Raw genomic sequence first — 22506 nt, 5'->3', positions numbered from 1 at the left:
AGACGGTAGCCTACCATATACTTTGTGGCAGTGCATATTAAAAATTCTGAATGTTCTATGTAATTTCTGGTGACCTAAAACTGCAAATCAGCATGCTGCAGTGCTCTCTCATTTCTAAATTTGGACATCCCAACAAAAGTAGATGTAACTGATCCAGCAGGTAGTCAGTTTAACAGGCATGTACAGCTGAATGACTCTCTTAAATGAAAAGCACACTAGAAAGCCACATTCTACATTGGAAATGCTTAATTGTTTGTTTGCCTGTTATCTGGAAAGCCTCATTTTCAGATTTCTTATAAAAAAATATAATATATATAAATATTTTTAATAGGAATGAAATATTATACAAACTCCAATACCATGTGTGCTTGTAATTTAAAATGCTAAAACTGCTTAGCATCATACATTTAAAAAAAAATTTAAATTTAAAAATTTAAAAAAAAATCATAAATAAACTTGTAAAAGGAAAAGAAGGCCAACTAATCAAAAAAGGTTAGGAAATCCCAAAGATGTCAAGTCTTCAAAACTAATAAAACCCAGGTGGACTGTTTTCTCTTCAAGTATATTATACAATCTAATAGGAAATCCAACAAAGAATCCAGATTAAAAACTTTAATCTGGAGCAAAAGAAAACTTTCAGTGTTTAAGTTAACAGTGAAGTCAAAATAAATGAATAAAACTCTGTTTCTATTCCCATTGCAGAACCAATAACTTTTGCAATACTAATATTTTTAACCGTAACAAGACAAGAAGCAGAGGAAAGTTGCAAAATGGATCGTAACACTTTTCACTAGTCTCTGGTCTGCCAGAGAAAATTGCTGCTTCAGTTTGTGGGTGTGTTTATGCAACCCTACACTGCCATTAGTGTTGTGACCACACATTGCCTTGCCATAACAGTACATCCATATTCTGTGTGTTGTATCTAACACAGGCCAAAGAAGAGACATGTACGGCAGATTCATGTCACACAAATTGTGTCACCAAGGGTCGGTATTAGAAACCTACAAAACAAAAATTGAGTTTTAGAGTTTTAGATTTATACTGAAAGCTTCATAAAAAGAAGAATTCAGATGGACTCTACTGGATCCTACAAGTATCAAATTGGTAGAGATTATTTCCCTTAAATATAAATAACAACTCTTGAATTGTCCCTATGTCTTCTAAAATAAATATCAAAAATTAAGGAAGACATTGCCATCCTGTAGATAGCCAATTCTGTTACTTAATTTAATTTATTTATTTCATGAGAATGTCTTTAACTAATAAATGCATAGATATGACTAAAAACAGCCACTCCCACTGATTTTATGAGTGAACTCTGAAATAAACCCTTTAGCATTCTGGTCAAATTTTAGAGAATACAAAGACTTGCCATCAGTGCTGGTAAGGACAAAGATTTCAGCCTGGGCCTGTTTCTTCACACCAACAGTTTTGGGGAACCAGTGTAGGTCAGTAGGGTAAATTTCCTCTGGCAGTTTGACAATCAGACTGGTCTCACTGGTCAGCAGGTTCCACTTGAGAATCTGATGATCCTCACTGCACGAGTACAGCTCATCTGCTGTGGTCCAGCCAACGCAGCTCACAAGTTCTTTATGTGATCAGCTGTTAAGGAGTTATAGTAATGAACTGATTCTAAAACCCTTTTTGTGGTAACCTCTGCAATAAATTGGGTTTTCTGAAAAATGGACAGAGGCTAGAGCAACACAATGATGGGAAATATTACCACTGCCTCAAATAGCACCACTAATAATTATGATTTAAAGTTTTGGAACTGTGTCACAGAATTACATGTGTTCCATAACTACAAAAAGGATATGTTTGGATTCCTTTAGGAGCGACGTTTTCAGTCTCATGGTGGATGTTCGTTCTGTTGATCACTAAACGAACAGAAAAATGTCAGAGACAGTAACGTAACTGTTATGTTAAAGCTCTCTATATAACACTGTTGTCAAACCAACACAAAAAATAATAGTACAGAAGACCTGAAGCATGGGTGTATACAGCTTACCCGTAAACTATGTAAAGCAGCCGTTTGCATTCTCCGTTAGCTGTAACGATGAAACAAACAAGCGTCCGCTGTTGCTACGGTACCTGCTACTGTTGCTAACGGAAGTCCTCAGTTATCCCCTGAGTCTCGTCTGTGACTTGAATGCTAACGTTAACTTGTTCTCTTGTTTAAAATGGACATCGTTTTCTCGTTGCCGAGTGTGCTAAGCGAGTGTCAGCAAAGCGTGCGTGTAATTTACTCTACTATGAAGCGCTATTAGAATACGCAAAAGTCTTATCTATCACCAATCAGCAATTTATGCCCCCAACGTATAAAACCTGCATTTTGGTAGCCATTTAATCTGGGTCAAAAACAGCTTGAAAAACAAATTATCGCGAGAGTTGCATCTCCACTTCCTTGACAACGGAAATTTCGAAATATTTCTAAGTTCAAAAACGACATCTGTTAAATAAATGTATTTATGCAAGTCGTTAGAATCGGGATCAACCAACACTAACAGTTGATCTATCGAGCTATATTCCCTCAAGTATAAACTATTGCTCGGAGCAGGTCCTTTATCGTACTACAGACAACCGTTTGAAGACGTAGGAACAACATTAGGCATTTTATGAGAATAAACTTGAATAATATGAACAATTTGCTGTAAAAGCATTGCATGGCTTTTATTCCTTTTCGTTTGTTCTTTATAGTCATGTGAATGCGGTTTGTTTGGAGTGAGACGGAGTTGGCTTCGTCCCCTTTTTTGAATTTCGTCCCCCCACCCCCGCCCTTTGAACGTTCCATGGTGCCTTGCGTCAGTTTGTAACGAATTTGGTTCGACAGCGAGGTTTAGGCGCCATTTACAAGTTTGAGTTGTCAACTAAGGAGAGCGAGTCGGAGTGACACGGGAGTAAATTTTTTGGATTATATTTGCCAAACTTTGGATTGACGATTATTTTTTGCGTAATAGCGACTGTGGTCTGAAAGGAAGACTCTTGACAGATCGTGGTTATACTGTGGAAGGTACATGGAAGTATTTTAGCGGAAAGTAACGACTGGGTTCCGTCTACTTGCTGAAATGTATTACGTTTGAAGAGGGACTTAACAGTAACGGCAAGTTAAACTAAGGTTTAACGTTAGCTTCTGATTGAAAGCGAGCAGACCATTATTACACATTCTAAGAGAAATAATGAGACCTAATCACGTTTCGTCTTAACTTATATTAAACCCACAGTGACACTCACTCCTAATAGCGACATTTCCGACTCGTTAAAGTAATGCTCGCATTGCAAATAGCTCATAACCGGCGGGCTCTAATGTATTTACTCGTTTAACTTTAATACTAGGGTTAACAACTTCTTTCATATCAGATAACACGTTGACGTTGGATAGGATTTGCGTTACGTTTATGCCGACACTGCATTTGACTTTATAGAGCCCAGCAACTCATACCTTTTATAGTTTAAGTTAGCCACTATGTTAGCTTTAGCGTCGCAGCGATATTTCATTTCATATAGTTAGCCAATCACTTAGCAGAAGTAGTAGTAGTACAGCTAACTTAACGGTAACGTTAGCAAGTAAAAACAGCGTGGCAGAGTTTGCGCTGCCATTGCCAAGTTACTTATTTGGCAAACGTGAATGTAATTATAACGTTATGCTAACACGGGTAACGTTGCATTAGTTGTTTGAATGTGCGTACCAATTACCTAGCGAGTTAGGTTGGCTCGTCTACGCCTCCGCCCCAACAAAAACGTTGTGGGGATGAAAGTTAATATTAGTGTCGGTTTGAAACCTCGATCAATTTAGGACGTTGGGTCTTCACCACCAACTTCAGCCACATTAGCAGCGGCTGTGTAACGCAGGCTAGGCTAAGAGAGCTAAGGAGGAAAATAATTAGGCTATTTGCACATTAACTGAGTCGTTTTTCACTTGCTGTGACGTTAACCTTATTTTTGCTGCGTTATTTACCGCCTAGGTTCGCGAGGCAAAATAAAATGCGTGATATAGATGCCTACTAGAATTGTTCTGTGAAAGGATGGGATTATTATTTTAATTATTTTAAAGACAAATGATGCTTAATTTTAAACTTGAAATAGATTATGATTCTGTGCAGTCATCGGATTGGTGCTATCTCATTTTAACGTTTTCAGCAGGAGTAACTCGTGTTATGCTGGACTCATTGTTGTAACAGCAATGTTAAGATATGCAAAATATACCGATTAACAGTTAGCTGGGCGTCAATAGGATCTGACTGTGGTAATGATTAGAGGCTGACAGAGAAGCTGCGTGTAACCGACTAAAAGTGGAGTTGAGAGATTGACAGGCACAAAAACCACTCATGGATATTCCCTTTTTACCAATGACCCCTTCAGATTTCAAGTCATGCCATCTAAAACTGCAAAGAGCTCAACTGCCTCCGCCAAGCCAAGAGGGAAAGGGTCGCAGTCTGACTCCGAAGACGAGCTAGATGTACCCCCTCAAGAAACTAACTCCAATGGCCAAGAGGAGGCACCGCCGAAAACTGGCAAGTAACAAAGGGTGTTTTGGTGTCTGTGAATCTAAATAAGTTGTTCAGTCAAAGCCTTTGCGTGTATTGCTGTATTGGTAGGGGCCAATTGGCACAGCTGTAAAGCTTTTTTTTCTCTTCTTGCTTAAACAACACTGAGTTAGAATGGCTGATATATTTTTGACTAAAGTGCCAGTCATCAATAAAATGATTTTGGAGATGATTTTGATAACGCCGAGTGTACTTCTTCCCCGAATCTTCTCAGCAGACGAGGTAATTTATTTCGAAAAATGAGGTGCTTTGTGTAGTAGATCAGAGCGGTGTTTGACTTAATTCTTGTAAGCTTGATATTTACTGATTTGTATGCGAACCCTATAAGATGCACATAAGCAGTGGGTGATGTCTGTATTTTGTAGAATATGTTGAAATGCTTCACTGAGTGTCTGGCTGCGAGGTTTTAATTGACAAACATCGACATCTTGGCTTGTTTATGCTTATGTGAGCACAATAGATTTTGGACAGGTCGTTGTGGCTTTGTGTGATGGCAACATAATCGTTTCTGCGTTACACATTATTATCACAAAACACCAGTTTTCCTGTTTCTGTTTGAGCACAGACAGGCATGAGTGAAAATGTGACGCTGATGGCTGAGATTTCCACTTTAGTTATTTGTCATCGACAATGTGGCGCATCTGAGTACGTACAAACGCTTCTGGTGGAGAGCGTTTGGATTATAATGTGGGTTCGTTCATAAGCGGCCATGGTCTCTTTCTTTTTTGGGGTTGGCTCTTGTTTGCAGAACAAAGGAAAATAACGCCTGTCAACTTTTCTTTCTGGAGTCGTACTTTGACTGCTCTTGTAACTTGGTGCGTGTGTTTTGTTTGTTTGTTTTTTTTTTTTTTTTGTGTGTGTGTGCGTGCGCGAGTATGCTTCTCTACCCCTCCCCCACGTACAACTGTCTCCCCCCCCCACCTGAAACGACTCGAACAGAAGAATAAAAGTTGTACTTTTTGTGTGCCACAGATTCGTCTCACGGGGAAGGTACCGAGACCGTTGATAATAGAAGTTTGGAGGAGATTGTCGGTAGCATCCCTCCACCTCCGCCCCCAGCAATGACCAATGAACCGGGCGCCCCTCGCCTGATGATAACACATTTAGTTAATCGAAACTTTAAATCATATGCAGGCGAGCAGATTCTGGGGCCTTTTCACAAGGTACGACCAAACATGGTTACACATGTAATCCCTGCCTGGGAAATACTCTTCTGATGTGTCACAGATTTAACATCACTTGTTGTGTATCCCACTCTTAATTTATTTTTTTCCCGTTTAATTTCATATGATAAAAACCCATAGATTTTTGCCTCGTGTAGTAGAAAAGAGAACATGTCACAGAATAATTTATTCTGCTATATTTTAGCATCATTGCCTTAAATAAAATCAAAGTGGAAAAAGTCAGACTCCATTTTGATTTAGTGAGTATCTCACAAGAGGTAGTGATCTAGTGGGGTGCTAACTTCTCTTGAAAATTATGAGTTTCTGTAAACTTTCTCTTCATACCTTTTCCTGTTTCTTTGTTACTAAATAATTTATCTATGTTAAAAACAACTTTAACTACACTCCCATGGAATACATTCAAATTTGCAGTCTTGCTGAAATAAAATGTTACTGTTTAACTCTACAGGATATACTCTGTTTTTACATTATTGATTTTATTTTATTTTTTTCTATTTTCTCTACCTTTTTCTTAGCGCTTTTCCTGCATCATTGGTCCAAATGGAAGTGGGAAGTCCAATGTGATAGACTCAATGCTCTTTGTGTTTGGATACAGAGCTCAAAAGATCAGGTCGAAAAAGCTCTCAGTGCTGATTCACAGCTCTGATCAACACAAAGATGTGCAAAGCTGTACTGTGGAGGTGCACTTTCAAAAGATTATTGATAAGGTATATATGTGTATATATATCTATCTCTCTGTCACACATATGCATGCTGCACTCACTCTGAATTAATAAATGGGTAGCCCAAATGCAGAAAGATGAGAAGAAATATTTTCTGAAGGATAGTGGTGTTTGTTGAATTAAAAAAATATTTTTTTTTCTGTTCTCTGTATAATATTGCTGCATAGTGATCACAACAGTGACTAAACAAAGACTCAAATCAGTCATGAAAGTTACAGCTAACACCCACACATGCCATAGTCAGTTCATATTGTGCTAGAGTTGATCCCTCTATTTTTAAATATATTTTTTTTAATTGCAGTTCAGTAATTAGCCTCTACTCATTTAACTGTACTGTGAAAAGTAAAAAAAAAAAAGTGGCTTTTGTATTGAGAGAGAACTTCAGTAGGGTGGATAAGATGACAGATTACATTGAAAAACGACTGAACTGTAGTTCAAAGAATTAAACACGTTTCTATATTTGATCTGCCACAGGGGGTGTGAGAAAGTGTTTTGCCTTGTGTACTCATAAATGTGTCTGAGCCTTTCTCTTTGCTTCATTAGCTCCAAGTAAATTTAAATCAAGTTTTTAAACTGATGGTCAAATTTTGTGTGCTATATCAGCTTTAAACTATTATCTAAAACAAAAACAAAAAATCAGAAGTAGTATAAACAAAAAGTTTTAAACTTTCTTCTAAAAGTACTTAATTTTCTGTTTTATGCTGTATTTTCACTGTCATTATTTTATCTAATAAACTGTTTTAATTCTCTTCATATGTTGCACTCTATACACTCCAGTATGTATAGGGTGTATTTGCATGTTACTCTGGCCAGCTTTATATACTTTTTAAAGAAGCCATTTTTTCTTATTTTGTTTTTAATGTAGTGTGTTTTTTGCCCTAGCCATCCTAATGTATTTGTTAGTGTTATAAATGTTATAAATATTGCAATTTGCTGTGTGGAGCTGTTTGAATTTCTTCTTAACTGCTCTTCTAAGCTGCTCTCTGTCCTCTGCCCCTCCCCCATCAGCAAGGAGATGACTACGAAGTCATCCCCAACAGCAAGTTCTACGTTTCCAGGACTGCCAACAAAGACAATTCCTCAGCCTACCATATCAATGGCAAGAAAGCCACATTCAAAGAAGTGGGTGCCTTACTGCGAAGCCATGGTATTGACCTAGACCACAACAGATTTCTGATCTTACAGGTAATTTTTTATGCAATTTCCTCTTCCAGTTCTAGCTTTGCTTTTTGTTTTAGTTTAGTTTTTTCCCCCTGCTGTGACCATCCCATTTTGTAAGATTTCCTGCTCTCTGTTCTCTACCCATGTCTTAGTCCACTTTGAGTCAAAGTGTTTCATATAACTTAAACCATGACTGTCTTTGGGAATAACCTGTTGCACTGGATTTGGAAAATAGATGTGCCCTCTGCCAGCCCTTAGACTACTATAGCAGCGCATCATGGTTTGAAACAATGTGGAAAAGGTGCGAACCATAATTTGCTGCTTTAGGATTTTAAGGAAAAGATACAGTTTTATCCACACTTGGACCGGCATGTGAGTGGCTGTAGTTGGATAAGTCACTAAGATTTTCTTGTGGGGGGAATCTTTGAGGCTGACCCACCAGTGGGGACAGGTTAGCCCCCGCCCTCCCTTTCCCATGTACCTGCCACGCTTTAGCAGCACGTAAATATTGGCGTGTGAGAATAGACCCCAACCCCAATATTAGCAGTGCTGCTTCAGTGTGGCTGGATCAAACACCCTTCATTACCATGGCTTTATTATTGGTTCAACATGTTGTTTGTTTAGTTTTTTTAATGTATTTATTTCAATTTACCTCAACTGTGAATGGAATGCAGTCCTGAATATTTTTTTATTATTTTATTTGCATAATTTTACGTTTTTATTTATATTTTATTTAGCTCTGTGTTGCTCTGACTTTTAAATCATTTCACTTGTTATACTTCTACTTCTCTTCTTCTTATTATTATTGCCTGTTGTTACTGATGAACTCAGAGACATGTAGGATTACAACTGAGTAAAGCAGAATAGCTGATTTTAAAAAAAAAAATTGTTTTCGCAGTTTTATTTATCCATTAAGTTTTTTTTTTAATGGGATAGTTTCAGGTGAACACTTAAACCTGCTCTGCTCGATATTTTTGTATTTATGTGTGCATGTCCATTTCTACACTCCTATGTCTCTTGTCAGTGATATGGCTGCATGACTATGGGAAGAGGCTTGAGTTTGTTTTCCAAGGTCACTTTTCCAGGCCTCTGGCAAAGGGAAAGCTGTCTATTTTGTGCACTGGTCAGAGCAGAGGATGACGTGGGATTTCCCCCTCCTTCCTCTAACTGGCTTCTCCTTTCTTTCATACATAAAAAGTAATATATGAGCTGCTTTTTTTCCCCACCCTAGACATAAATAAAAGCCCAATTTGAGACTTGGTTTGTTTTTACTACAACTAGATCTATTTTTTGTTTGACTTGAAATTTCTTACCTGGCAATATTTTTCTAGCCAGCCTATTTAAGATAAATAAATAAAAATGAACACATGTTCTGACAAATATAATTATACTGTAGAGTTGTCCCTAACTTTGGGCCAAGTAGTACATGTACAGTAATGTGAAAATGTAACTGGTGTAGTTACCCGAAATCAGAATTTGCATGTTTACACCAGCATTTGTTTTTCAACCACCTTAAATTTGGATATGATAAATTTTGCATCTTTTAATGTGCGGTGATTGCTGTGAGGCAATGTTTTTATTTTAGCACTAGTATTTCTGAAGCGTGTTAAGCATGTGATTACAGAAATTAATCATTTAACAGATTTCTGTTTTTATTTTTTATTTTATTTTTTTAGTCAGTTAAGTAGTTGAATTTTAATTACACTCTTTGTTTTCAGCTTCTTTGAGTAAAGGTAGTAAAAAAATACTCATGATTTGTAACTTAAAAAATTATTATTATTATTTTGCACAGGATTTGTGTATGTGTGTGTGTGTGTGTGTGGCAAACTAGTGTTAAGTCAAGTTTAGAGCCATAAGTTCAGCTGGCCACACCCTAATGGTTAAACATGTGGATAATTTAAAAATAAGATTTTTTTTATTTTTTTACAAATTATTATTACCCATTTTCATTTTGGCTTTCTGTGAATGGGTGCAAGCAGTATTTTTGCCAATGTGCTGTTGTGGACTTTGCCTAGGGTGAGGTGGAGCAGATTGCCATGATGAAGCCTAAAGGTCAGACAGAGCATGATGAGGGCATGCTGGAGTACCTGGAGGACATTATTGGCTCCTGCCGTCTCAAGGAACCCATCCAAACTCTGGCTCGCCGCATTGAGCTACTCAATGAGCAGAGGGGAGAGAAGGTGACAACTCAAATACTGTCTGTTCACACAGTTTAGCTAACCAACTTTCCTTCCTGTGTATGGACTACAATTGTTGAGCATCTATTCAGTAGTCTGAGGCTCATGAGGCTTTCTTATGTGTGTGTATGTTTTGGGGTACTTTCAGTACACATGTCTGAGATGAAAATGATGCACTGACAGGAAACTATGAAGCATACAGTAGATTTAATAATTGGGTTTTATTGAAAATTATTTTTTGTTGATTGTACTGTGTTACCATGTTGACAAGCTTTTTATCTTTTTTTTTCTTAAAGTTGTTATTTGATTTTTTTTTGATTTTTTTTTTTTATACTATGCAAGTAACTAAGTTTTATCACCAGACATAAAATACTGTTATTTTGTTTACCTAAGCTAAACAGAGTAAAGATGGTGGAAAAAGAGAAGAATGCTTTGGAGGGAGAAAAGAATAAAGCTGTGGAGTTCCTCACCCTGGAAAATGACATCTTCAAACACAAGTGTCAGCTCTGTCAGTATTACATGTGAGTACACCAATACCACCTCTGTTTTGTACATGGAAAAATTTCATCAATAATATAAAAATGCAGACCCAGCAGTTGTACAGAAAAGACTTCTCCATTTCAAATACTCAAAAGAACAGCTGGGCATGCTTCTCTGCTGTCAAACATCATAGTCTTTTGCTTTCCATGTAAATGATAAAGTTTTATCAGACTTTTTTCCCCTCTTTTTTTCCTTCTCCCTCTCTCTGTTTTCTCTTTGTCATTAGTCATGATCTGCAGAAACGTGTGGTTGATAAAGAGCAGGAAAAGCAAAAGATCTCGGAGGACACAAAGGAGCTCACTGAGAAAAATGCCAAGTTATCAGAAGAGATGGAGAAAATGAACCAAGAACTCAAAAATGTGGAAAAGTGAGGCATTTGCATTTCTTCTCCTTCTGTTAACCAATATAACTTTTACCACATTACTCAGTTTTTTTATGACTTAGTAACATTTTGTATTTGTTTGTTTTATTTATTTATTTTTCTTGGTTGCTTAAGCATCTCTTATCTGGAAGGTGTATCAAGTGTAACAAACATGGGTCTAATTTATTTACACACACAAAAATGTTTACACAAAGAAGCGTATGTGCTTGAAATTTATATATGCAATAATTCTCATAATTTTTGGGTTGGTGACCATAGATAATTTTTAAACTGACAAATCATCTCTAAAATAATGTGCAGGAACTGAAAACTGGAAGAACATTAATAATAAGTATACTGTATTTTTTATATATATATACATACATACATACATATACATGCGCTTAATGTATGTATTTTGTATATTTTTTCAGTTTATATAATATTTCAGTAGATGGACTTGAATGTACCCAGTAAAAAAGCTATTCCTCCACCAGGAAACAAAATAAGCTCAACAAGTACATTGAAACCCAGAAGGAGAAGTTCACCCAGCTGGATTTGCAGGATGTTGAAGTGCGTGAGAAGATTAAACACTCAAAGAGCAAGAACAAGAAACTGCAGAAGCAGCTGGAGAAGGACAAAGAAAAGGTGTGTTGGACTTTAAATTGCAGACAACTTTTACACAATTGTTTCAGAGTAATTAGAGCCACTCTGATAATCACAGTGGGCATTCACATGTGATTCAGAGGTACAGACACACAATCTGTCAGTATGGTGTAGTTTTGTCCCTTTTTTTATTTAATTGATATTTAGCATACAAATCCATCTGCAAATACAAGGTTACACAAAGTAACCAGTGGCATGGTTACCCTATGAGTTACTGTATTTAATTTGTATGAAGCCCAAGACAGAAACGTGGGCACTAAAAATAAATTTTCTTTTGCTTGTCAATAAACACCATGGCTACAGTTTTGAAGCAGAGAGAGGAAAAAAATGTTTGTAACCCTTTTACAGCAACTTACTTAAAATAAATATATGACAGAAACTACATTTTAGCATTTTTGTTCAGTGTTTCATTTACTAAAATCATTTGTAGGCTGAGAAGTTTTCCACCGAGTACACACGGCTTCATGTTTTACAGTTGTCAGCAGTGTTGTTTTAAACTTGGGCTTACAGAGTGATTACCAATCATACTAAATGCAAAATATAAAACTAGCCTTAGTTTGTATATTTTAATAATTTCTTTTATTTTTATGGGTTTTTTTTTTTTTTTTGGTTTCTTTTTTGTTTTTTTTTCTGTCATCTTTTAAGGATGATACATATTTGTGTGAACAGAACAAAGTGAGGTCTGACTGCTGGCAGAGGATGTATGACAGCCATAGCAACACAAAGCAAAACTTTCTATATTGAAACTTAGTACACAAGTGTTTGAATGTTGCTGACACATTTTTAGTCTGAAGCACAAATGCCATATGATATTGAAAGATAATTTTGTATCCAAGTGTGTATAGGGGCTTTGCTTTAATTTTATATATATGTATGTATATGTGTGTGTGTGTGTGTGTGTGTGTGTGTGTGTCTTCTTTCTTTGGGTAAAGTCAAGTTTCTGTATTTTTATAAATTAACTGACATTATTCACAGGAAAAAAATAAAGCCCTATATGAGTCCGGAAGGGCTAGCTGTCTTAAAGTAGCCACTAGGGGGCTGCGAAGTAGCACAAGTTGATAGTGTGTGTGCTCTGTTTCACAGTTCTCGGTCGTCCTGTCTCTTAGACTCACGTTTTTTTGTCGCTTAAACACGAACTTAAGAGTTTTTTGTTTTTTTTTAACAGTAACCAAGAGTTGTCTCATGACTGTCAGAATATTCTCATTTACCTCTGCTCTAAAAGCCAATCTGCTCCACCTACAATGGCTGTGCTCTGGAAACATCTTGGTCAGAGGGGGAGCTGGGCAGAGGCAGGCAGACCTCTGGGGAGCAGTGTTCTGCTGTATGGTAGTCAACTATGGCCTGGCTTGTGTAACGCTCCCAGCAGCTACATTCACATTTCACCCGCAGTTAACCCTACAAAACATAGACTATACACACGCACCACTCCTTGGCTTGTTTCAGCCCTGCCAAGTGGCAGATTGTTGTGCCAGTCTTAACCAGAGCTTGCTCAGTCCTGAATATGTGTTTATAGTTGATTACAGTTGTGTGTTTTGGCCTGTGTCTGGATGCGTAGCACAGTTTCTTTGTAACTGTCGCTGTCAAAAAACCCAAAACAACAAACTTGCACCTCCTATCTCCCACACTCTTCTCTTGTTTCATCTTTTCTAATTTAGGAAGTAAACGGCTGTTTCTCGGTGGGTGGTAGAAGTGTTTACTACTGATGTTGTCAAGTTAACCTGGAGGGAGGGAATCTAGCAACTGTTGCTTAGATTTTGGAGTTGGACACATTTCATATGCTTTTGCACATTGTCCTGTCTGGCTCATCTTTCAGCTGGAGGAAGTGCGTGGTATACCAGCCAGCAGTGAAAAGGCCATCTCTGAGGCAACAGCTCGCAAAGAAGAACTGGAGCAGCAGAAGGTGAAAGAAGAAGAAAAACTTAAAGATGTGATGGAGAGTTTGAAGGAAGAGACCAGCGGCTTGCAGCAGGACAAAGAGGTATCTGTATACATCATGGTTTTTGTTGTGTGCTCACTGAAACTTTGTTTTTAAAACAAACAATCTTCTTGTATAATCCAGAAAAAAGAAAAGGAGCTCATGGAGCTCAACAAGGCTGTAAATGAGACCCGTTCTCGTATGGACCTCGCTCAGTCGGAGCTTGACATCTACCTTAGCCGCCACAACACAGCTCTGACACAGCTCAACACAGCCAAGCAGACACTGCAGACGACCTCTGACACACTGCGGGAGCGCCGTGCCGCCATCAAAGACCTGGAGGTCAAAATACCTGAAAGAGAACGGGAGCTAAAGAAGGTAGAACCAAACATCAGCACTGTCAGTTAGATAACATTTTGTGGATAATTTGTGTTACAGCCATCATGTGTTTTGAGTTTTTGCCTTCTGTTTCTCTGCAGGATGAGGAAGAGTTGGAGCAACTGATGAAGACTGATAATGAGACAAGGGAGGTGGTGAGGGAATTGAGGCAGAAAGTAGATGAAGCCAAGAGCTCCCTGTCCTCGAACCGCAGTCGTGGAAAAGTCCTGGATGCCCTCATGCAGCAGAAGAAAAGTGGCAGAATCCCCGGCATCTATGGACGATTGGTAAAGAAAATACAAAAATTGCAGAACTCAACAACTTTCCTTCGCTTGTTTCTATTGATTAATGATTCTAAATATATTTATGCCTGTAGGGAGATCTGGGAGCCATAGATGAGAAGTATGATGTGGCCATTTCATCTAGCTGTGGTGCTCTAGACAACATTGTAGTTGATACCATTGACACGGCTCAGAAATGCGTCACATTCCTAAAAGAACAGAACATTGGGGTTGCTACCTTCATTGGTCTTGACAAGGTAAATATGAAGGATTTAAAGAACTTCAGTCAGGCGAAATATAATTTTTTAAGTCTTAACGACTTTAGTTATATTTTTTGTGAAATATTGTGCCTTCAGATGGCCTCCATATCTTGCTGCTCCTTCTCATTCATCTAAACTTCCTTTGCACAGATGAAAGTATGGGAGAAGAGCATGGCTTCCATTCGCACCCCAGAAGACAGCCCTCGTCTTTTTGACATGGTGCGAGTGAACGATGACAGTGTGCGACCAGCTTTCTACTTTGCCCTGAGGGACACGCTGGTGGCCCAAAACTTGGAGCAGGCCACAAGGATAGCCTACCAAAAAGACAAACGCTGGAGAGTGGTCACCCTGAAGGGAGAGATAATAGAGATGGCGGGTGGGTGATTTATCTTTTCTGTCTATCTTGCTCGCAATAAAAAATATATATACTTATGACCCTCTCAATTAGATCATTTGGTTAAATTTTTTAAAAAGCTTGAATAATTTTCCAATGTTTCACAGGAACCATGACTGGAGGAGGAAGAGTCATGAAGGGCAGAATGGGCTCTTCTATTGGCACTGAAGTCTCCCAGGTGGAGGTAAATTGTTTGAAGCTATAATGTTTAATACAACTTGTATTTTAATTGAACATAGCATACACATACATGATCTTTGCCTCTGCAACCAAATGGTCCACAGATACATCTGGACTATGAGAGCAGATGGTGCCTAAGCTTCTCAGTACTAGTTGCACAAGTATCAATAATAATGGGCACCACAAAATGCAATGTGAGAATTCAATAAACATTTAAAAGTGTGTGAAACTCTCTCTTGGTTTCGAACTAACTGGTCATTAAAGTGAAACATTATCTTTGAGTCCATTTTTAGTCACCAGACTACTGTATCTGTCGGACTGTCTGTTTAGTGTTTATTGCAAACCAAAACTTCAAGACAGGAGCTTGGAGTTCTTAGTTATTCACTCTGAAAGGTCTCCTTTCAGAGTGAATAACTATTCCTTAATCCACATGAGTGATGTGAACTTTTAAAATAATAATTCTTGCCATGAGATTTTACTTTATACACATTTCCCAGGAGTGATGGATAGTAGAAAACATAATCACAGCTAGGCATTTGTGTATAGGACATGATGATTTTCATTTGTTTTCTGCAGCTTGACCGCATGGAGAGCAAGCTAAATGAGAAAGTGTCGAAGCTGCAGGGATGCCAAGAGAGAAAGCTGCAGCTAGAAGAGAACATCCAGCGCCTGCGGCCACAGCTCCGGGACATGAAGAACACCTTGGAAAAATACACCAACAGCATGACTGTACATAATTTTCATTCATTCTGCTCCTCTCACACTCATTTGGCTGTGTTTTTGATCTAATTAATAACCCCTGCTATTAGTAAGCCATCAAATAGGACAGTTTTGACTGATTAAAAATTTTTTTGTGTTTGCAAATCTGAATTATTTCTTTTTCTTTGCTTCTCTCAGAGTTTAGCTGACCAAGAGACTCACTTGAAACTTCAGATCAAGGAACTTGAAGCCAATGTGCTGGCAGCTGCCCCAGACAAGGCCAAACAGAAACAGATGGAAAAGAGCCTGGAGGCCTTCAAACAAGGTAATGTCCTGTAAACACTAAAGAGAAATACTGTTGTTAATCATTTAAATATGGTAATGTTCACTCTCTTGAGATGTTTAAAAAAATATATAATCACTTGGTAGTGTAATTTTGTTTTAAAAAAATCTTGTCACATTATTGCTCTTAATAACCAGATTAGCTTTTGTGTATACATGAATTTAATTCTTGAATCCTTCTAAATCTATTAATACAAATATCTTTGTCTTGTTTTTTGTTTTTCTCCTATATGCTGTTCCTTTTTGTTCAATCAGACTACGAGGCAGCATCCAGTAAGGCTGGGAAGGTGGAAAATGAGGTGAAAAGGCTCCACAATCTGATTGTAGACATCAACAGCCACAAGCTTAAAGCTCAGCAGGACAAGCTTGACAAGATCAACAAGGAGCTAGATGAGTGCTCCTCTACCATAACCAAAGCCCAAGTGGCCATAAAGACAGCTGGCCGGTGAGGAAATTATGCTTGTTTAAACTCATTTACATGTGCATCCACTGATCGTAGACGAGTGGCTACTGGTGAAATCACTGTGAAGCCTGTTATTTATAATTCTGACATGTGTATGAGTCTCTGCTCGTACATAACAGGTTAAATACCTAAATTATACAAAGAACATAAAAGTTATCTGTACCTGGTATCATGCCCCTCAGTAATATTACAATATGCAGGAATATTCTGAATTATCCATGCAGCTGGACAGATGGTTGATTCCATGAAAAGTCATTCAGTACCTCCCACCCAAGCCCCTCAAAATCAGGTGGTTTTATTTATTTATTTATTTTTTTTACAGAAACATTATTATAATAAATAGTGAAAATTTTCAGAGTTAGGAGTGTGCAGAATACACAGGAATGGGTTGAAATTTTGGCACTTTTTGAGCCTCTGTGACTTCATAAGTACCACAGATGGCCACATGACATTTTGGGGGCTGAAGGCTGCCACCAAAATTTTACCAAAATGCCGCCTGATGGACTATGAAAGTTACGCTGCGTAACTTTCATAGTATAAAAGTGTTTTTGTTTTGTTTTTTTGCATGGCTTCATGGAAGTTTTTGTATTGAATCAGCTCCTTCTGAGAGACTGGGGAATGTTTGTTTTTTTTTTTTTTGTTTTTTTTCTCAGAGTAGTTTATTTTGTAATGAAAGAGCAGGTATCTCTCCCTTTTATCTAAAGAGGGGACACCCTATACTGTTTGTTTTTCCTTTGTTCTTTTTTTCTTACGACTATTCAATACTAATATCACATGTAAGTAGCATTGGGTTTCTGTCACTAAATTCCTGTCTCCTGTTGTTGTCATTGGTTTCTTTGAATTAATCAGTGTTGTGGCAGTGGTGAGTGTGTTGGGTGTCTAGTCTTTGGTGTCTGTGGCTGGAACATTAAGATTGATCATGTAGGCAGGACAGCCTGGCAGCACGCTGTAGCAAAAACACACACTTGGTCTGTGTGTGATGTGGTTTGTCTGGCATGACAAGCTGTTGAGTCGATTACGAACAAAGTGGGAGCTTATGAACTGACACACGGAAGCAGGTCTGAAAGCCAAAAACATTTACTTAGACAAATGAACCTACCACCACAGTTACACACTTTGTGTATGAAAGAGATTTTAATCTTTTAGAAGCCGTTGTGACTGCAGTTTAAGTGAATCTGTGTTTGGGTAGCACTGCATCTAACCACAGTAGATTTTATTCTAAGATCCGAGCCAAGTTTCTAACCTTGAATTTCACTCTGTAATATGCAAAGTATGAGATTTGACTGTACAGACGCGCCATATTAATGTGAATAACGGCCTCAGAGTGCAGCAGTGCAGGGATTACTTTTGTTTTAACAAGTAGTATTTATGAGCCGTGTCAAATCACTTTTGTTCTTTTTTTTTTTTTTTAAACCCTCACGGCACAAAAAGAATAGTCAGGTAGGACACCTGGGATATATATTTGCCTTTTAAAACGAGTTGTCAGACAAGTGTTTTGTCTGACAGTAGTTCATTACCAGACAATAACTAATACACTAGGGCTGCCACGATTTGTCGACTAGTCACGATTACGTCGACTATCAAAATCGTCGACGACTGATTTAATAGTCGACGCGTCGTTTGAAACTTTGTACGATCACAAAAGACGCAGGAATAAGTGGCAGGATTTAAGAGTGTAATAACGGACTGAAACAGAAGATGGCAGCATGTACAAGGATGTCAGCTACCGTTAAACCCCGAAGAAGAAGAAGAAGCAGCTGTGTCCCAGAATTCATAGCGCGGCCCAGCGCAGTTTCCAACAATGGCGGCAGCTAGTTAGTTTTAATGTTACTCTTATTATTCTTTCTGGGTCACAAAATAAACGTTTAACATATTTTCAGGCGAGAATGTAGCTGTGTAAACCTCAAATATCTGCTCAGTTTATCAGGACACCACATATTTTCAAAAGCGCTCCGACGTTTTCGGAGACATCTGTTACCCACTAGCTCGTTAGCGAGCCGGGGGCTAGGCTCACTAGCGCCGTGAGAACACCGGACTCCCCGCAAATCGTTTTCAAACCCACCGCTGTCTTTCGCTACTCAGGTTAAATATATATGAGTCACTTAGATAACTTAAAATGTTATTGTTTGGCTTTTTTTTTTTTAGTATTTTATTTGTTCCTGAGTAAATCAGTTTGTCTGAGATTAAAGTTATAGTTTTTACACAGCTGAATAAACGTCAAGCAGACAGCTGATTATCAGAAGTGTGAGATGCTCCAGAATATACTCCAGTGTCCTGTTATATTTTAGATAGCAAGGAGTTTATTAAACTTCACCGAAACAATCTGCAAATTTCATTAAAATTTAATAAACTATCATCTTGTCTTTATTTTTAGTTAGCACAGACCTTAAACACTTAAAGCTGTAAGCTAATGATAGTTATATAAGAGCAGATGCTGCTGGTGCAATAAGCTGTAGTTTTACGTCTAATGGATGATGATCTGATTAGTCGACTAATCGCAAAAATAATCGGTGACTAGTCGACTATCAAAATAATCGTTTGTGGCAGCCCTATAATACACAATTTTTTTTATTAAGTTTTTTTTTAAATACTGTTGACGACAAACTGATAAGGAGAGAGATGATGTGGATAAAATGTTAAATTACTTTGGTTGTGTCAGTTTGTGTACTCAGTGGGGTGTTTTTTGTTTGTTTTTTGTGCTTCACGATTTATTTGATTTGTTTGATATTTATATGCACATATGTTCAGTTGTGTTTCAGGCTTTGAATTGTTCCCAGAATGGCGCTGACCTTTACTTCAGTTGTCTTAACGCATCCAGTGTAGACGGATGAAGCTGCTGCTATAACATTGCTCAATTTACAGCTGGCCTCCTGTGCAGGCAGGATGATGGCCTGGGTTAGAGTAAGATCCTTGTGTAGACAAATATATTAGCTCTTCAGCAGTCATTCTGTAATGTTTTTGATCCACTACTGATCATCAGCAGTAATCTTTCTAATATCATGTGTCTGTCACCAACTCTGACTGTTGCCGTTTCCTCTGTAGCAACCTGAAGAAGTTTGAGGAGAGTGTGGCTTGTGTGCAGCGTGAGCTGGAGGAGAATGAGAAGTCAATAGCTGAACTCACAGAACAGCTGAAGAAACTGGAAGACGAGGCTGGAGAGATCATGAAAGACTGTCAGGAGGCTGAGGTTGGAACTTTTCATCCACTTTGGTTGTTTTATATTTCTTCACAGGAGGAAAAAAAAGTTTGTTTGTTTTTTTTTTTTGCACTGATTTTTTTTTCTCAGAAGGATTTTACATTTTTAGCAAGTTGTTTTAAAACCTTGCAGTCCCACTTGCACTTTGTAAGAAAAAAAAATTAACGTGTGAAGGGCTGATGTTAGTTGTTTTTTTTTCTGTTTCTTCCAGGCTGCATTGCCAGATGTGCAGGAGCAGTATCAGGGGGTGCTGAAGGAGATAAAGGCGCTGCAGCAGCAGGAGCACGCTCTGCAGGAGGAGTCCCTAGGCGTCCGGCTCCGCATCGAGCAGATCGAGGCCACCATTACCGAACAAAATAACAAAATCAAACACTGGCAGAAAGAGGTGGGAGAGGAAAGGTGTTGCTGTGAATTGATGTACTACTATAGTTTTATTCTTGTAACAATAACATTAATGAAGATTTACTCAGCAAACTTAAAGCAAGGGACAAAAATAGTCCAGTGATATCAGACCCACTTTGTTTTATATTGATACTTTTTTTTCATTTTCTAATTGTGAATGCTTTAATCATATCTGAGGCCCTTTGATTTGTATCTTTGCTTGCTCTACAGGATGATGGTGTAAAATAGTAAAAACTATTGTTTCTATTCCACAGGCCTCCAAGCTGTCCCTTCATACCATCGAGGACAAGCCAGCAGAGGAACTCCCTGTGCTCACTCCGGCTGAACTCGATGAAATCTCAGATCCCAACATCATTATCAACAAGATGATCACATTAGAGACCCAGTGTGCTCAGATGAAGCCCAACCTCGGGGCCATCGCAGAGTACAAGAAGAAGGTATGCACAGGCGTGACAGGCAGCCTGCTACCTAACAACTCGCTGTTGCTGAAACTCAGTGACTGTTGTTAATACTGCTGTTTTATTTTGTTTTTTCTGGATCTGTTGGCTCATCTAATGCTGGTTCAGCCAATGTGTGGAGCATGTTTAGTGGTACTCTCTTGGTCCATTTATAGCTTTATTTTAAGCAGCTGTGTTTAGAATTTATCAAAACGGAAATGAGCTCACAGCCTAATTTTAATTTCAATCTGCGTGTTCGTGTTCTCAGGAGGAGCTTTACTTGCAGCGTGTCGCCCAGCTTGATGAGATCACTACAGAGAGGGACAAATTCAAACGTGGCTACGAGGACCTGCGCAAACAGCGCCTCAATGAGTTCATGACTGGATTCAACATGATCACAAACAAGCTGAAGGAAAACTACCAGATGCTTACACTGGGTGGTGATGCAGAGCTGGAGCTCGTGGACAGTTTGGACCCCTTCTCTGAGGGCATCATGTTCAGGTAAAGCATGAGTGACTGTAGGTGATCACTGTGAGGTTCATCAGTGCAGAGATTTCATCGCTTGCTTTTGAATCAATTCAGTTTTTTCATTAATGTCGAGGACATCTGATAGAAAAACCAAACACTTGTTTACATCCCAACAATCCAAATAAACTAACAACCAAACTAAATCCTACCTGCTTCGAATTAAACAAATGTTCAGGCAGACTTATTGTAAAAATCTAAATTCTTTAACACAAAAAAAAGCTCTCAGACCTTTTGAGAGATCTAGTTTGTCTTTCACATTAGAGGGATAAAAATAATTTATTATTTGCCTTTTTCCAAATGCTGTTATCTTTTTGGCATTTAAAAGTCTGAGATTAATTCATTTCATTATAATTATGTTCCTCAGATTTTGTAGAACTGGCTTTATGATTTTTTTTTTTTCTTACATCACTCTGACCTCTTCCTAAAATGTTCTGAATTTTCTGCCAAGCACAGTGAAACTGTTCTTTTAGTGTACGTCTGTTTTCTTCTATTATTAAAACTGATCCCAAATCTTCCTTTTAACATTTACGGGACTCAAATGAAGGATACTGTTGTTAAAAACAAGTAACAGTACTGAACAACACACATCACTAATGCCCTGACCTGCACATGGTCAGGTGTAAGCATGTGATGTACTTTTACTCATGAAGTTTAAAATAGCACAGTTACAGCTGCACACAGCTGTTGGACTGTGTTAAGCAGCGTTTGCTGAAATGTGTGAGCTCGAGCACTGAGAGCAGGTTCAGGCTGTGCATGAAGGCAGATTAAAATATGGAGTGTGTTCAATTTCTGGAGATGAATGACATAGCGTCTTTCTAAGATCTCACACAGTCGAAACATGAGTATTTTTTTGTTTTGTTTTTTTTGGGTGATGATGCATTTGCTAGACAAACAAACTTTTTTTTTTTTTTTTTTAAAGTGTTCGTCCTCCCAAGAAAAGCTGGAAGAAGATCTTTAACCTGTCGGGAGGAGAAAAGACCCTCAGCTCCTTGGCTCTGGTGTTTGCGCTACACCACTATAAGCCCACACCACTCTATTTCATGGACGAGATTGATGCTGCCCTTGATTTCAAGAACGTCTCCATTGTGGCCTGTTACATTTATGTGAGTATGGAGCGGTTGATTCTGTTAATGCCTCAAACATTCACCCTTTTGAGTAGTAGTGCTACTTTAAAAAGCAGCAAGGTGGTGTAAAACTAAAGGAAATATATTTTTCTTTCAGGAGCAAACAAAGAACGCACAGTTCATCATCATTTCCCTGAGGAACAACATGTTCGAGATCGCTGATCGTCTCATCGGCATCTACAAAACTAACAACACCACCAAGAGTGTGGGAATCAACCCAAAGACCATCGTCTTTAAAGAGCACGACGCCATCACTGCCTAAACCCAAGAACCCTGTTTGCTCTTTTACTTTACCTTTCACACATCATGTAAATATTGTGTTCTTTATGATGAAATGCTGCTATTTTTTTTTTTTTTTAAAGAAAGTTTTCTCATGTGCTGACAAATGTTTTGCATTTGTTACAGCAGCTGTCTGTGTAAAATCTGAGATGTACTATTAAAATTAAATCCTTTTTATATTAAATGTGTAGTTAATTTGTCTTTACAGTGATACTGGAGTTTTGCTGGTTCAGCCAACGATGTAGGGAGTTTGATTATACCTTAGCAAGCTTT

General features: G+C 38.1%; 2 protein-coding genes across 2 annotated transcripts in view; one reads left to right on the top strand and one right to left on the bottom strand.

The window, feature by feature from the left end:
* ift80 (intraflagellar transport 80 homolog (Chlamydomonas)) overlaps positions 1–1592 on the bottom strand; it is a gene marked incomplete at its 5' end in the record, with an annotated part of 53928 nt that extends 52336 nt beyond the window's left edge. The window contains one exon of the mRNA XM_085370138.1: positions 1373–1592. Within this exon, the coding sequence (XP_085226264.1) occupies positions 1373–1592 (220 nt within the window). The remainder of the gene's footprint in view (positions 1–1372) is intronic.
* Positions 1593–2961: 1369 nt separating this feature from the next.
* smc4 (structural maintenance of chromosomes 4) lies at positions 2962–22289 on the top strand. The gene is made up of 24 exons (XM_085370318.1): positions 2962–3010; positions 4360–4511; positions 5517–5707; positions 6244–6435; positions 7459–7635; positions 9627–9791; positions 10182–10309; positions 10555–10695; positions 11187–11337; positions 13169–13333; positions 13415–13648; positions 13750–13935; positions 14025–14186; positions 14340–14565; positions 14691–14767; positions 15340–15492; positions 15661–15787; positions 16060–16249; positions 19310–19454; positions 19675–19848; positions 20120–20302; positions 20571–20803; positions 21750–21933; positions 22052–22289. The coding sequence occupies exons 2-24, from the start codon at positions 4370–4372 to the stop codon at positions 22214–22216; spliced, it is 3891 nt and encodes a 1296-aa protein (XP_085226444.1). The 5' UTR covers positions 2962–3010; positions 4360–4369; the 3' UTR covers positions 22217–22289.
* The last annotated feature ends 217 nt before the right edge of the window (positions 22290–22506 follow it).

This window comes from Diplotaxodon limnothrissa, linkage group LG14 (genome assembly GCF_057381915.1).
Source record: "Diplotaxodon limnothrissa isolate DT_005_m linkage group LG14, D_limnothrissa_male_GT1.1, whole genome shotgun sequence".
In the NCBI taxonomy this organism is placed as follows: Eukaryota; Metazoa; Chordata; class Actinopteri; order Cichliformes; family Cichlidae; genus Diplotaxodon; species Diplotaxodon limnothrissa.
This window is presented reverse-complemented; position numbering and strand designations above follow the sequence as displayed.